The 14,664-nt window shown below is 46.1% G+C and overlaps 1 protein-coding gene across 1 annotated transcript; it reads right to left on the reverse strand.

Moving 5' to 3' along the window:
• Positions 1-13,260: 13,260 nt before the first annotated feature.
• On the reverse strand, positions 13,261-14,322 carry TMEM30B (transmembrane protein 30B; the record flags this gene model as incomplete). The annotated part of the gene is made up of 1 exon (XM_080927338.1): positions 13,261-14,322. One exon carries the CDS (start codon positions 14,320-14,322, stop codon positions 13,261-13,263), a length of 1,062 nt encoding a protein of 353 aa, XP_080783464.1.
• Between the last annotated feature and the right edge of the window lie 342 nt (positions 14,323-14,664).

The raw sequence follows: 14,664 nt of genomic DNA on the forward strand, positions 1-14,664 counted from the left end.
GAGAGAGAGAGAGAGACTTCGACTGGCCCATTGACACACTTCATCCAACAAAGCCACTCCCTATGGGCCTACGGGGACCATTTTATTTAAACCACTAGAACCAACTATAAGAGCTTCTGTCTAAACTTTAGACAAATTGTGTGCCAAAGCCTGAGGCACACAATTCTACCACTAGAAAGAAACCCAGTGGGCTAGACGGAGCCTCCACACTTACAGAGGAGGAAGCATAGAACAGCAAACAGCTTAAGTAGAGCACAGGGTGACAAAGTGAGTCACCTTTAGACTCACGCCACCTCCTGAGTCAGTGCAGGAGGCCACACTCTGTACCTCTAACAACACCCCATCCCAAATTATCTGTGAAAGTAGACATGCTGCCACACGGTTGCTCTGTGCTGGTGCTTGCCTGTGCTGTGGAAACACTAAACTGGACCGTGAGTTACTTATGCAGAGATGATCAGACCCTGCAGCTGTAGGAAGAAAACAGGATGTTTTCAGAAGGTGGGGGATGGGGTGGGGGATGGGGAGTGGGGGTGAGGAGTGGGGGTGGGGGTGAGGGTGGAGGGTGGGAAATGGGGGTGGGGGTGGGGAATGGAAGGTGGGGAATGGGGGTGGGAGATGGGGAGTAGGGGTGAGAGGTGGGGTTGACCATTGCTAGGGACAGTAGCAGACACTTCAGGGGGACCTGCAGGAAGAGTCCTTCATGAACCTCTTGAAGTTGGTGGTAGAACTCAAGTGAAGACACACGGACATTTGCTTTATGAAAGGCCAAAATAAGTCTCATAAGAATGTGGGCCTGTAAACTGCTCTGTATGAATGTTGGTTGTGCAAAAGCCTGCTTTCTCGCTATTTGTACGTGTCATTAAGACTGTGTGCAGTTGAAGAAACTCTGATTCCTTGTGCCCTGTTAAAATGAGGCCTGGGGCAGGAGGTAGGAAATGACAAATTATGTTTGATGACCAAACTTAAGCCCAGTTTCTTAAGCTGGGAGACAGTTGGTGACTGGAAGGAGGTTTTAGCCAGGCCAGTCTGAAGAGGATGCTTTACTTGGAACCTTCCCTCCAGCGATATTTTATCTCAATGTGGTTTCCAGTCTTGGCGGAGAAAGGAAGCTACAAGCCATAGCCTGGCTCAGCATCGGCTCTGACACGCTTAGCATAATGGAAGACATCTTTCCCTCATAACGTGAAAAACATGAAGGCAGATATTGGCTCTGAGTATGTCTGATAGCCTAACTTTATTTCCTGTCAACAGAAATGACTCTGATTTATATTCAGTCATCAACTTCACACACTCTTACTCCACTCAGATTGAGAACACAGAGAGAGATGTAACAGTCGGGCCCATGATGTATGCCTTTCCAGCAATGTTTCCCAGTCCTAAAGAGACCTCGGGGACTGAAAAAGACACTTTGGTGTTCTCGTTCTGCCGACACTCGATCCCCCTGTGCATCTTTTTAGTGAGGTACATTACCAGGGCTTCAGCTGAGCTCCGTGTCAGCTTTGATCTCCCAGTCCCTCCCCTTCCTGTTCCATGATGTACACATTGGCTGGCTTGCACCCAGCGGTTACAATGAGATGCTGCCTGCTGCGGGGTTTATCCGTGTTGGCATCTGGTGCGTTATTTTATGCTCCCAATATCTAGGAGGAGCGTGAGGGTTCTGAAAATCCCATGTTCTCAAAATTGATCAATGTTTCGGGCAGTGCAAATTGAGCGGTGTCCTGCTGTGGTACGTCATCTGCTTTTAAATTCAGAAGCATTCTTCCCATGGCCCTGCCATGATGCTATGAGATTGAAGACGGCATTAATCATAAGATCTGCCTTAGCTGTATGTACCACTAAGAACAAAAACGTTAACAAAAACGTTAAGAATGTGGCCCAGTCATTTCTTAAACTTCTGTACATTTCCCTTCTTAAAGGGCTCTTTTAAATTATACAACTTATGTATTATCATGCTTTGAAGACAGAGAAAGGAAAAAATAATCCAACGTGGTGGCAAACACCACAGAGGCAGGAGAATCAGGAGTTCATCCTTGACCAAATAGCAAACTCAAGGCTGGTCCAGGATATACGAGATCATCTCAGAAGAAAACTGTGCAGAGTCAATTGGATCAAGTTTTCCTGAAGTTTCTTTGTACTGGGCTAAATGTTCTGAACTGTTTCAGTGAAGAAAGCCTCGGCGTCCATTTTACTGAACATAAGTCAAGGTTTTGCCCCCGCGCGTGATGGACAGCTATATCATGGTGGTCACCTGACTGACAGCGAGTCTGGGCTCCAGTCCCTCAAGTGTGAGATGAAGCCAAGAACTGAATACGCCTTGATTTTAGAGATGTTAAAATGTGTCTGGGAGTGTGCAGTTTGCATGTTTTATTTGGGTGTTAGATCATGGTGGGTGGTTCCCTTACACAAAAATCCAAAGTGTTTTTTTTTTAAAAACTCTATTTCTTTTCTTATAATTCCGACCTCAGTAAAGTACGCAAGGTTTAAAATCACTCTCAACAGAAACAGTTTGTTTTGGTTATTTTAGTGTTAGCAGTTTCTAGGGATCCTATCACTACCCCCCATCGAGTAAACTCACATTGCCTATAGTAAAAGGTGCCAGAATTTCATCTGTGAGAGAAATGGCTATCAATAGGTTTATCGGTTAGTCCATCAGGCAGGGAAGCAACTTCATCCAGCTCCTGGGAAGAACATCTACCAATATTGTCAGTTTTTTTTTTTTTTATTTTAAAATTGCAGTTTCTAACATGAAAAGATTTGGGCTAGAGAGATGGCTCAGTTGTTAAGAACACTAGCGGGGCTTCTAGAGGTCCTAAGTTCAAATCCCAGCAACCACATGGCGACTCACAACCATCCGTAATGGGATCTGGCGCCCTCTTCTGTCATGCAGTGGTACATGCAGACAGAGAGCACTCACATACATTAAATACAATAAATAAATATTTTTTTAAAAAAACTATAGCCATACCTCCCTGAACGCCCAAGCTCATCTGATCCTGGAAGCTAATGTAAAAATAACTAGAGTCAGGCATGGTGTTTGTCATACCCAGTGCTCAGGAGGATGAAGCAGAAAAATTGCTACTCAAGGCCAGCCTTGGCTATAAAGTGAGACTGTGTCTCAAAAATCCGGGGGCAGCAGACTATAGATTAGTGCAGAGTATTGTTTAGCATGTGCATGGCCTAGAATCCCACTCCTGGGGTGTAGGGGAAGAAACAGGAAAGAGATACTTAGTTTTCAGAATTGTCTGGTAAAAGAACACCCGTAGTGACTGTCATTGTTTAGTTAATGTTTATGATGACAATCAAATCTCAAAGGACTGATGCCTCCCTAGCATTAGAGTACAAATCCCTTCTTCATGACACAGCTCCGAATGTTACCTATTCCATTAAAAAATGTTTTAGGTTTAAAAAAAAAAGATAGCAACCATTGGAAATCTATTGAAGAAATGGTCTATATTGGAATAAACTTAAACATAAACACGTCAGCATCCTTCTCATTCATTTAATTAAATGTATAACATGCATAATTATCATGTAATTTGTTAGTACTTATTTCATTTACTATCAAGAGTTTTGCTTACCTATCAATATACTTATTGTTTATTTTATTCTTTTGTCTGTTTTGACCAGAGAGGCATGCCTGCTCCACAGAGCACAGATGGAGTAAGAGGACCACTTTGTGGAATTAGCTCTTTCCTTCCACCCTTACAAAAGTAGGGATCAAACTCAGGTCCCAGGCTGGCATGGCCATCTCGATAGCCCGTCCTATCTTTTGAGACAGGCTCTCACGTTAGCCCAGGCTGACCTGGAACGCAGAGCAGTCTTTCTTCCTTAATGTCCAAAGTGTTGAGATTACAAGTTGGACGATCACATTCAGTGCGGCTTTTGTTTGTATTGCTAATGTTTCATTTGTTCTTCCACAATCTAACAAGCAGTGCTTTCTCCTCCCCTCTGGACAGCAAGTGCCGGCGATTCTCTCTACTTCCAGTAGAGGGCAGTAGTGTGCGCCTTTGGAACAGGATCCTACTATGGCATTAAACCGGCCCTAGAAACCTTAAACTAGGATTTGTCAGTTCGGTTTCATCTCAGTTCTTGACCAGATCAGCTAGCTAGAAGAGACCTGATGAGAAGCCGAAGACTTTTCTTCCAAAGTTTGTGATGTGCTTAGGAGCAAAAACTGCAAGGCTGTGCGCTGTGCACAAAAGAAAAGTTTCCTCCCACAAGAGCACTGCCCAAGACTTTGCTTCCTTTATACAATTTGGACTTGGCAGCCTCACTAGAATTGTTGGGGACTGGGAGCCCCAACTTTCCATTCGAGTGCCCTGGGCAGTAATTCACTGGTTGTTTTTGTTATTCCATTTAAAGAAAATGCTGAATTAGGGTTGTTTGTTTTTTCCAAGTCCTTTAACAAGGCACCAAATGCTTATAGATGAATTATGGCGGGCTTAAACCTCGTATCTGACTTGTGTTCTTAACACTGAAAGATACCTGAACATATCCCAAGAGTGTAGTTTTAGAAGCTCAATGAGTTTGTCATTAGCACTGAGTAAATACTCCAGCCAGTATTGTTCAGAAGAAAGGGGCAGAACAGAGAGCCAAGTACCTGCCTCGCACACCGGATGCCTCTGAGTCCTTTCCTTCTGATCTGGATCTATTCCATTGGCCTAGCTGCCTGTCACTGTGCTAAAGCCACCCTGCCCAAGTTACTGAGGCTATTTAGTAAGTCTTCTTCTGGGTAGGCCCAATCAGAGTCTTCCTACCCCTCACTACCAGCCCCTCCCCCAGTGGGAGTCTTTGTTTTTTAATTTCGCTGATTTAATCTCGACATTTGTAACCAATCATCACTATGAGCATAAAAATTAAAAGGAAAATAGACAGTGAGACCTTCAGTCACTTCACCATCCCCTCAGCCCACGGGCCTAATTTAAATCCTGGCTCTGGGTCTAAACAGCCCCAAGTTAGGTGTTTAACTTCAGCTCCTTCCTAGGTGCAGTGAAGACAAGATCAGTACCTGCTTTCCAGGATCAATACAGGCATGACAACGTGACAAGACAGCCGATGTGCTTGGCAGGTTCCCCGGGAACCTCATGGCAAACACCAGCTAATGGACTCCCAGGAGCCAGACTATTTCTGTAGTCTCACTGGGTGAGCTGGAATCTGGGCTAGCCGGAATCCCTGCTGTCTCTCAAAGAGCTTCAAGCCTGGGCCAGTTTCTTTCTCCAAAGTTTTGTTTTCGAACTAGCAAAATAGAAAAAACTCTGAACTTGTCAAGATGAAGCTAAAAGCCAAGATAATTCACCTAGGGTGTCATCTGGAAGCATTTCAGTGTAAGCTGTTTAACTGGGCTTAACTTTAAAAGTGAATTATAGCTTCTTGCTGACCACTTCCCTACACTCAGTTCTTAGCGGCCACAGAAATACTTGCCAGGAGCCACTGGAAAAGAACCCTGAGATGCTTGTGAAGTCACTGTGGGATCTTGAGGCTTCTCTTTGTTTTTCTCTTTTTGATGAACTCAGGAGGAGAAGCCATACCTTATTCTGGGGCCAAGGCTCCTTTCTGATTCATTTTTCTGGTTCCTCCGTGGCTAAGAGCAAATCCAAAGCCATTTCTTAACTTGTTTTCCAGAAAGAGGGAAGTCCAATGCGACATAATTTTTTATAACTTCTTCCCGGCAACATAAATTACTTTAAAAACATAAACACATTTTCCCTTGCCCTGCATTATTCTTTTCCATGTGCAATTTTCCTGACGTATTGAAGAGCTATCTGATGGTTTGCACTGACTTGGAGGTTTATGACTCTTTTGTGGCAGATCAAGCTAAACATAATTCATTCATGACTACTCAGTGTTCAGGGAAATCAAGCCCTGAACTTAAATAACGACGGAGTGACCTCTGTAAAGTATCCTTTATAGTTCTCAAATTGCTCTTGTGGAGATAACAAGATGTGCCAAGTGTTATAAACCAAACGCCAGGCAGCAAGAGGGGCAGCTACCATGGTATCTTTCCTTTCCTTCCTCTTTGGGTAGTTCTATTTTCGTTTAAATGGAGTCTGAGGTAATTGCCCAGCAGAGGAAAACAATGTGCATTCTACACTTTATTATAAAATACTTCAGTGAGTAAAGAATTCTCCTCTGTAAAGAAGCACCACAGAAATGTAAATATTCCATTAACATACTGCAGTTTACCAGCAGGGACATGGATTCCCTGTGAGCATAAAGGAGCCATCCCGCCATCTAGGGCTAATGTAATCCATCTGCCATTCATTTCTGCAAATTACTTTATGGAGGAAGCCCCAACTGAACATTTAAGTTCTCCAGCTGGAAACTCCAAGTTCAGGGTTTGTGTGCCTTTCAGAATATACGTGTGTTCACAGCACCCTCAACCCTAAAATTTGTAATTTTTTACTGTGTCATTCCTGCATCTCATTTTCTTCTTGAACTGTCTCCAACACATTCAATTACAGGAAATGAGATGTGCCGTGGTAGTTAAGTATCAGCATTATCAGTTTCCTGGTTGTCATTCAACGACTATTTAAGGGTCTCTGTACTGTTTCAGGTACTAAGGATTGGCAATGAAAAAAACAAAGGAGGGAACCGGTTCTCAGCTCCTGCAGAGTAAACAAACTGAGAGTGAAGACAGAGAGGGGAACAACAGGTGTCTAGGCAACATGGCAAACACCCTAAAAGAAGACTGGAATGGATTCAAAGGAGGACCAGGCTGAAGACAGGACTCGGAGGAGGCAAAAGAGATGGAATTGTGTGGAGGTATTGCAAGAAAGGTGCCTGAAGACCCAGAGCAAAGCCGACCATGGAGATGCACCTGGGGATCTAGACCCCCTCCTGTGGGATGTATGAATCATAGTGGTTGTAAGTTGGGAGCTAACACCTGAGGTTTGCTATTTGGGTTGTGGTTGTAATGTGGAAAGTCAATTGGACTCCTGGTCAGGAGGCTCCTCCCACTTCCAGGTGAGGAAGAATAAAGCAAGACCAGGGTACCGGTAAAGATGGGTTTGATGAATAACACCCTTGGGATACAGATGCTACCGTGCCTGACAACAGGTGGAAGCAAGAGAAAACAGACACAGACCAGCCAATCAGGCAGTTCAGGAATAAGTCAGGTTAAGACCAGGAATTACCCAGAAAGGTGTGGTGGTTTGAGTGAGATTGGCATCTATAGACCCACATGTTCAAATGCTTGGTCTTGGTAATGGAATTTTCTGGAAAGGATTAGGAGGTGTGGCATTGTTGAAGAAGGTGTATTACTGGGAGTGGGCTTTGAGGTTTCAAAAGCCCATGCGCTTGCTCTCTCTCTCTCTCTCTCTCTCTCTCTCTCTCTCTCTCTCTCTCTCCCTTCCTCCCTCCCTCCCTCCCTCCTCCCCCCCCCCCCCCCCCCCCCGCCTGCTGCCTTTTAATCAGGATGCAAGCTCTGAGCTACTACTCCAGAGCCATGTCTACCCACCTGCCTGCTTCCATGGTCCCCACCATAATGGTCATAGACTAATCTTCTGGAACTGGAAGCCAGCCCCTAACTAAATACTTTCTTTTAGAAGTTCCCTTGGCTGTGGTGTTTCTTCCTAGCAAGAGAATAGTAATTAAGACAGAAGTACAAGGCCTGCAGGAGACTTGGCTCTGACCACACAGCAGGTGGCATCTGGGGGACCTTCAGGTGTATCTAAGAGGTGACAGGAAGTGTGAGTCAGGAGAGAAGATAGTAGTGGAGGCAGGAGAGTTGACATTTATATATCAGTCCTGTGATGTTTTAAAGATTCATGCAAGCAAACACAAGCACCAGTTGACTTCTTTAAGGAAAACTTGACAGATACCATATTCGGGAGTTTGGACATTGTGTTGAAGTGACTGATAAATCTTAAGTTTTAAATACTTGCACAACAAAATGAAAAGATTAGAGTTTCCAATTCTATTCCTCAGTCTGAGTGGGAAGTGTTGTATCTCCTATTTTAGATGTGTTGACAGAAATGGTAAACATGGGCTCAGTGATTAAAGCACTTTCTGAAAGCAAGAGAACCCAGACAAATCCCAGGTGGTACGACAGCCTGCCTGAAATGTCAGAGCCAGAAAGAAAACACAAGGAATCCCAGATGCAAGCTGGCTATCAGGACTTGATGTATCAGTGAGCTCTGAGTTTGATTGAGAATGCCTGCCTCAGGGAAGAGTAGATGAAGTAGATGAAGTCTCCCAACAGAACCGCATGGCTGCACAGAGTGCTGTGTAAGTGACAGATGACTGCTCAGCCCTCATCGGTATCATTTATACAGTTACAACATTTACATCATCCCATCTAAGGCTCAGGGAACACTGCGGAAGAGGGGGTAGAAAGAATGTAAGAGCCAGAATATAAAGAGAAGAGCTAGGAGATGTCATTTTCTGGGCAAGACAAACTCACAGGAACACCAGGTCTGGAAAACAAAACAAAGCAAAGCAGATATCAACCCTCAGGCTTGGATGGAGGAGAGGTCTGGGGTCCCGACTCATCGATTTGCTACTGATGGATTCAGGAAGTGAGCACCTGTTGCCTTCAGTTGTCCACCCACTGATGACCGCCTTAAGCTCCAATATGCACTTTCAATTCAATACCTGAGGGCCTGGCTAAATTAAATAGGTAACCAAGCAGAACTACAAGTCCTGAGCATAGGGAAAGTTCTGCTAGGGATGGGGGAGGGGGCGTCTGTGATGGGGATGGGAAAGAATGAAAGGATGCTGGAGAAAGTGATAAAATACAAACACAGATACAGACACACAGCACAACACACACAAACACACACCGTACACACATACTCACACAGACACACACATGCTCACAAACCACACACACACACATGCATACACACATACACAGCACAGCATACACACAGCACAACACACAGAGAGACATAGAACTGCCTCACAATGAAATTAATTCTTTTAAATATTGAAGCAGGAACAGGAAGATAACTCAGCAGACAAGGATGCTGCCCACTAAACTTGATGCTGTGTTTGAGCCGAGGCCCCACATGGTAGAAAGACAGCAGAGACTCCGGAGAGACTGGAGACTGTTCAGCAGTCGAGAGGACTTGCAGTTCTAGCAGAGGACCAGCGAGTGACTCCTAGCACTCGTATGGCAGCTCTCAATCACCAATTACTCCAGCTCCAGGGGACCCAGTGCCTTCTCCTGACCTCGGGCACCAGCCACACACACACACACATGCATACATGCAGGCAAAGCACTCATACACATGAAACAGAAATCTGAGAAAAAAACGACTCCTGAAAGTTGCCCTCTGACTTCCACATGTGTTACAGATTGTGAACACTTGCTCTTGAGCATGAATCAAGCATGTGCGTGTGTGCACATACACACTCGCGCGCACACACACACACACACACACACACACACACACAAAGCAAATAAATGAATGTAGTAATTAAAAAATAATTAAGCAATCCACTTCAGTGTCTGTCACTTCATTCAATATTAGGCTTTTTTCTTTTGTTTCTAAGGAACTCAACTATTACTACACTTGTTTATCCAGTGGCTTGTGCATGTGTGTGGGTATATGTGAAAGAGCTCCAGGGTGCAGGTTTGGGAATAGCTTTCAGAGTGGGCTCCCTGCTCTCACTAGGGTAGATCTGGGGAAGAGAACTGGGGTTGTCAGGGATGGCAGGAAATGCCTTTACCTACTGAGGCATTGCCCAGGCTGAACTGCTATTGTTACATGGAGTTCTGAACAAAATCAAAGTGAATATATTCCTGCCTCTTTGGTCTTGATGACTTTCTAGAAGCTCATACGTTTTGATGGATAAGGTTAATGAGACCACACAGTGTTAAGCACCTGGGGCTTCTGGAACAAAGCCCCTTTAGAATAATAAAACAATCTTTACTAAGGATACATGGTGTACAGTTTTCACTGGCGATTTAATGCGTCATCTACTATGGGAGCTTGGTTCAGAGGCAGTGTGGAGGGCGGGACTATGAACGCTCCTCGTGGCAAAACCTATGCTCCTAACTTAAAGGTAAATTGCATTCAAATGATCAACAAATCAAGCTAAGGGGAGCAGAAGGGGGTGAACTATTCCTCACTCATTACATCTCCCCCAAAGCCCCTCATTAGTGGGTTCTGTGGCTGAGCCAACCCTGCCTTCTCCACAGCTTCCCTTGCAGCAGACCCCTTGCCCTCTGCGTACCCTGTCTGGTGCGTGTTTCCCTTTCAACTTCCTGTTTGGTCTCATTGCCTAATTCTCTCTGTGCCTTGCAAGCTAAGCAGTCAGGAATGTTAGCTGAAGGAAGGCCGACATGCTCTAGAGATCTTACAAGGATTAACGATGACTATCTTAGCACAGGGTGATACAGCAGTGTGAGCAGTTTTCCCCAAGGCAGTGCCATTTTTTTATTGGAAAACTTATTGGAGATGCTGGTTTACCACATCAGCAACTGAAAAACAGCTCAACAACTTAGCCACGTTCTCTACAGAGTGAAGCTATCTTGTGATATCTCTTCAGGCCCTTAATGAGTTCCAGTCATATTTGGTAGGGTCCTTTAAGTGACTCTTCAGTTTGTTGGAGAGGTAATTAAGAGAATTCTCCTGGGGGGGGGGAGGAATTTGTTTTTTAATTGCCAATTAAAATTAACCAGATTTTGCCTATGGCAAAAATGTAGGTTGCAAAGAATGTCCAGTGCGAACTAAAAAAGAGAATTTAATTTTATTGATAATGACTGATGATTTCCACACAAGTCCATATAAAGAGCTGGTTGTGAACACTAATATTCACCATCAGCTTCCTGGTGTGTCAGAAGGAGATTTGGTTATATCTTACTGAGTAACACTTGTTCCAAAGAAAAGTCTCTTCTTAGGTTGTTATTTTTTTAAAGATTTATTTATTTATACACTGTAGCTGTCTTTAGACACACCAGAAGAGGGCTATTACAGAGATCCTATTACAGATGGTTGTGAGCCACCATGTGGTTGCTGGGAATTGAACTCAGGACCTCTGGAAGAAAAGTCAGTGCTCTTAACCACTGAACCATCTCTCCAGCCCTGTTCTTATATTTTTTAAACAGTTGCTTAGTAAGCAGACTGTTGAGCCATTTCAGTTGAGGAGATGCAAGAAACTCAGCTTGGTTTTGTCTGTTTGTTTGTTTGTTTTTTCTGGTTTCGTTTTGTTTTTTGGTGGTGGGCATTTCACTGAGTACTTCTGGTTCAAAGTTGATTTCTAGTCCAGCTGCTGAGGTTCACTCTTCTTCTCCCTCCTAGAAGTCACACCTCCAGTTGGAAAACACAAGGATATGACTATCCAGATACTGGACAAAAATACTACACAGCACAGGGGTCACCAAAGCAAAGGTCTGACACTTTCATCTTCAACTTCCTGCTCACGGGAGCCTCAAATACCAAAAGATAACTGTGGTTTACAGTCCGAGTAAAATGCAGAGTAGCTGCCATGATCACGTTCTTTAATAACCTTTCACGCTAAAAATTTAAAAGACAGGGTCATTTATCAAATTTAAAAAATAATTGAGGATTGCACACAGGATGTTGGTACAAGTTTTAGGAAGTTAGCAATAAAGGAGTGAGTTCACGGTGACTGAACACCATCCGGAATGGTGGTGCTTTGGCTACAATATAAACGTGCCACTACCATGAGGTAATGGCGGGCACTGTTGTGCCTTTAAGATCATAGTTCAAAAGAACTAAGCAGTGCGATAGCAGAGAAAGGCAAACACAACCTTTATTCTCTCTCAAAAACCTTGAAAACAAAGCCCAGAACTACAATTCAGTCACAGGACTTTAAGTTTCATGGTCTCACATAAAAACTTATAACAAAAGTTTAATGTTCTACAAAATGATAGTAAGATATAGTTATCCTCAACTGACACAGAAGAGAGCTGATCAACCAAGCATTCCTAATAAATAAAACGTTCTAAAGTACATGTCACATTCAGCTTTTTATAACTGCACTAAGAAGCCAGCCCAGACCCTGAAAAATGCCAAGTAACATTTCTTCAGGAAACCTGGAAGGCAGTATCATGGGAAAATTCATTTTTAATTTTCTTTTAGATCACCATTCCATAAAAACGGGGGTTTAAAAATAAAAATGTACAAATTGCCTCTGAGACTAGCTTTATATCAATTGTATGCAATCAAATAAAATCAGCTGAGTAATTTTAACATTATCCTAAAGGCTAAAATAATCCCGAGTCAATTTTTGCGTCTAAGAATATATTCCTCATCATTCTTAAACATGATCACTAGAAATGGGTTTCATTTGAGAGTTGAAACTGGACTTAAGATAGTTCTTTGTGAAAATAATACAGATGAATTAAATTATTCCCTTCAGCATAAAAAAAAAAAAAAAGATCATGATGATTCAAAACGGGGTGAGAAGGCAGGCAGGGCTCGGTCCCTCACAGTTCCACAGTTTCCCGCTAAGATCGTTTGCAGCCCGGGTTCTCCGGTTAAAACACTTACCCCTGAGCCATGCAAACTGCACTTGCATTTTCCAATTTTTACACAGTCTTGTAAAGTTTGCTTTTACACTGAATGATGCGCTTCTGCCCTGCAGATCTGCAGTTTCCTACACCTAGCAATTTTTCCTCATTCATTCCACAAATTGCAAGCTTCTTTCCCAAGTTTAAGAGCAAACACGAACACTATCATTGTCACCGTTCATGGGACCAAATTATTACAGCAAAAACTGAGCTCAAGAGTCCCAAATTCACGGACACAGGGACTCCAGAGAAGCCTGCTCATCCTGGCCTTATAGTGTCAGAACCTGAGAGGCCTTGGGTCTCTTCATCGCTTAAATTTTAACAAACATGCTTTTGCCGCTCCCCCAAGCTTCTGTAGGCCATCAGTGGGTATCATTCTCCAACCCAACACTCCCCCCACCATCTGATCTCTCCCTCCCAGAAAGCTTAGAGGAAGAAACAAAAGCTTAGACTCAGAATCAGAATCCAACTGCTGGCTGTTGGTCTTAATGAGTTCCAATCTAGGAATCTTCCATGTCCTTGGCCCTGGAATGCTGCAGACTTTAAGGACCTGGCATGGCAACTCGGTAAGAGATAGGGAGAAATAGCAAGATGTGTCACGCTGCAGTCCAAACCCTGAGAACAGCCCCGAATCTCTTAAGAGGTAGCGGGTAAGTAATTCCCTTCTCCAGGCCCTTGGTCACAATAGGTCAGTGAGCCTGAAGCTGTGCTAGGCGCAAAGAGTCACCGCGAAAAGCGGCTTGGCCAGGAAGGCAGGAAAGGGTTCTTGGGAAGCAGGATCACTCGTCATCGTTGTCGTCCTCGTCCTGGTCCTGGTAGCGAATGTAGACGACCAGCATGACAAAGCCCATAAGGATGCAGAGGGAGCCGACGACCAGGTAGGCGATGCCCAGGAAAGGGTTCTTGCCACCCATCCATGAGATGTTGCTAAGGATGATGAGCTTGTGGCCGCCGAAGGCGCGCACCGGGTAGTTGTAGGTGATGTTGATCCGGTAGGTGCCCCGGGGCAGACCGGCCGAGTAGTTGCCCTGGCGGATGCGAGCGTACAGCTTGCGGAAGGTGGGCAGCGCCGCGGTGCGCATCCACACCACGAAGTCCTGGTTGATGAAGCCGGTGTTGTTGGGATCCGGGCTGAGCTTATAAACCGGCTGGTGCCAGTTGGGCGGCGGCGCCGTGCCGCTGAAGGCCAGCGCCAGGCTGCCGTTCACCAGCGGCGGGTTGCGGTACTTGACGTGGTAGTCGGTCCACCAGGCGATGGCGGTGCGGTCGAGCGGCACCTCGACGAAGGGGTCCGAGGGCTGGCGCTGGTGCCACAGCGAGAAGGAGTCGTTGAAGAGGCTGTTGGCGATGGCGCCGCACGGCGCGATGGGCAGGCCGTGGGAACTGAACTGGTAGGGGGCGCACTCGTTGGCCGGGTGGCGCAGCGCGCTGGCCAGGCCGCTGAGCTGCGCGTCGTCGCGGGACACGCCGTAGCGCCGGTTGTTCTGGTAGAAGTTCGACAGCTCGTAGTAGAGATACACGGGGCCCGGGAAGAGCTCGGACAGCGTGAAGCTCCAGAAGCACCGGCAGCTGGGCGGCGGCGCGCGGCCCTGGTCCTTGACGGCGCACCCCGAGCAGTTGCCGGTGCCGGGGTTGCCGGTGTAGTCGTACTCCAGCTCCTTGATGCCGTTGGAGGAGTAGAAGAGGCCCAGTCCCAGGCCGATAAACGCCAGGCCGGCGCAGAAGAAGAGCGGCAGCGTGATGCCGGCCGACAGCAGCGGCTGCCAGGCGGGGAGGCGCTGCTGCGTGAAGGCGGTGTTGTCGGGCTGCTGCGCGCCCCGCGCCGAGGCGCTCCAGGTCATGGCGGGGTCTCAGCCGAGGCCTGCGGCTGGCACTCAACCCGGCTCAGCGGCAGGCCTCCCGCCTCCGCTCGCCGTCTCAGCTCGACGGCTGCTCCCCGGCCCCGCCTCCCGCCCGCGCAGGTGCGCCAGCCCCGCCCCCACGCAGGTGAGGCCCGGATTGCTCAGTTCCGCCTCCGCCCAGGTGACCTGGGACTGGCTCCGCCCCTGCATGGTGCCCTTCCCAGGTGAGCAGGGCGAGGCTCCTCACCTCACCAGGCGCTGGCTCCTCGATCCTCCCCGTCTGACTCCTCCTTCTCCTCCTCCTTCCCCTCCCCTTTCTCCTCCTCCCCTCCTCACACTTCT

The sequence above is a fragment of the Micromys minutus genome, assembly GCF_963924665.1.
Source record: "Micromys minutus genome assembly, chromosome: 1".
Lineage (NCBI taxonomy): Eukaryota > Metazoa > Chordata > Mammalia > Rodentia > Muridae > Micromys > Micromys minutus.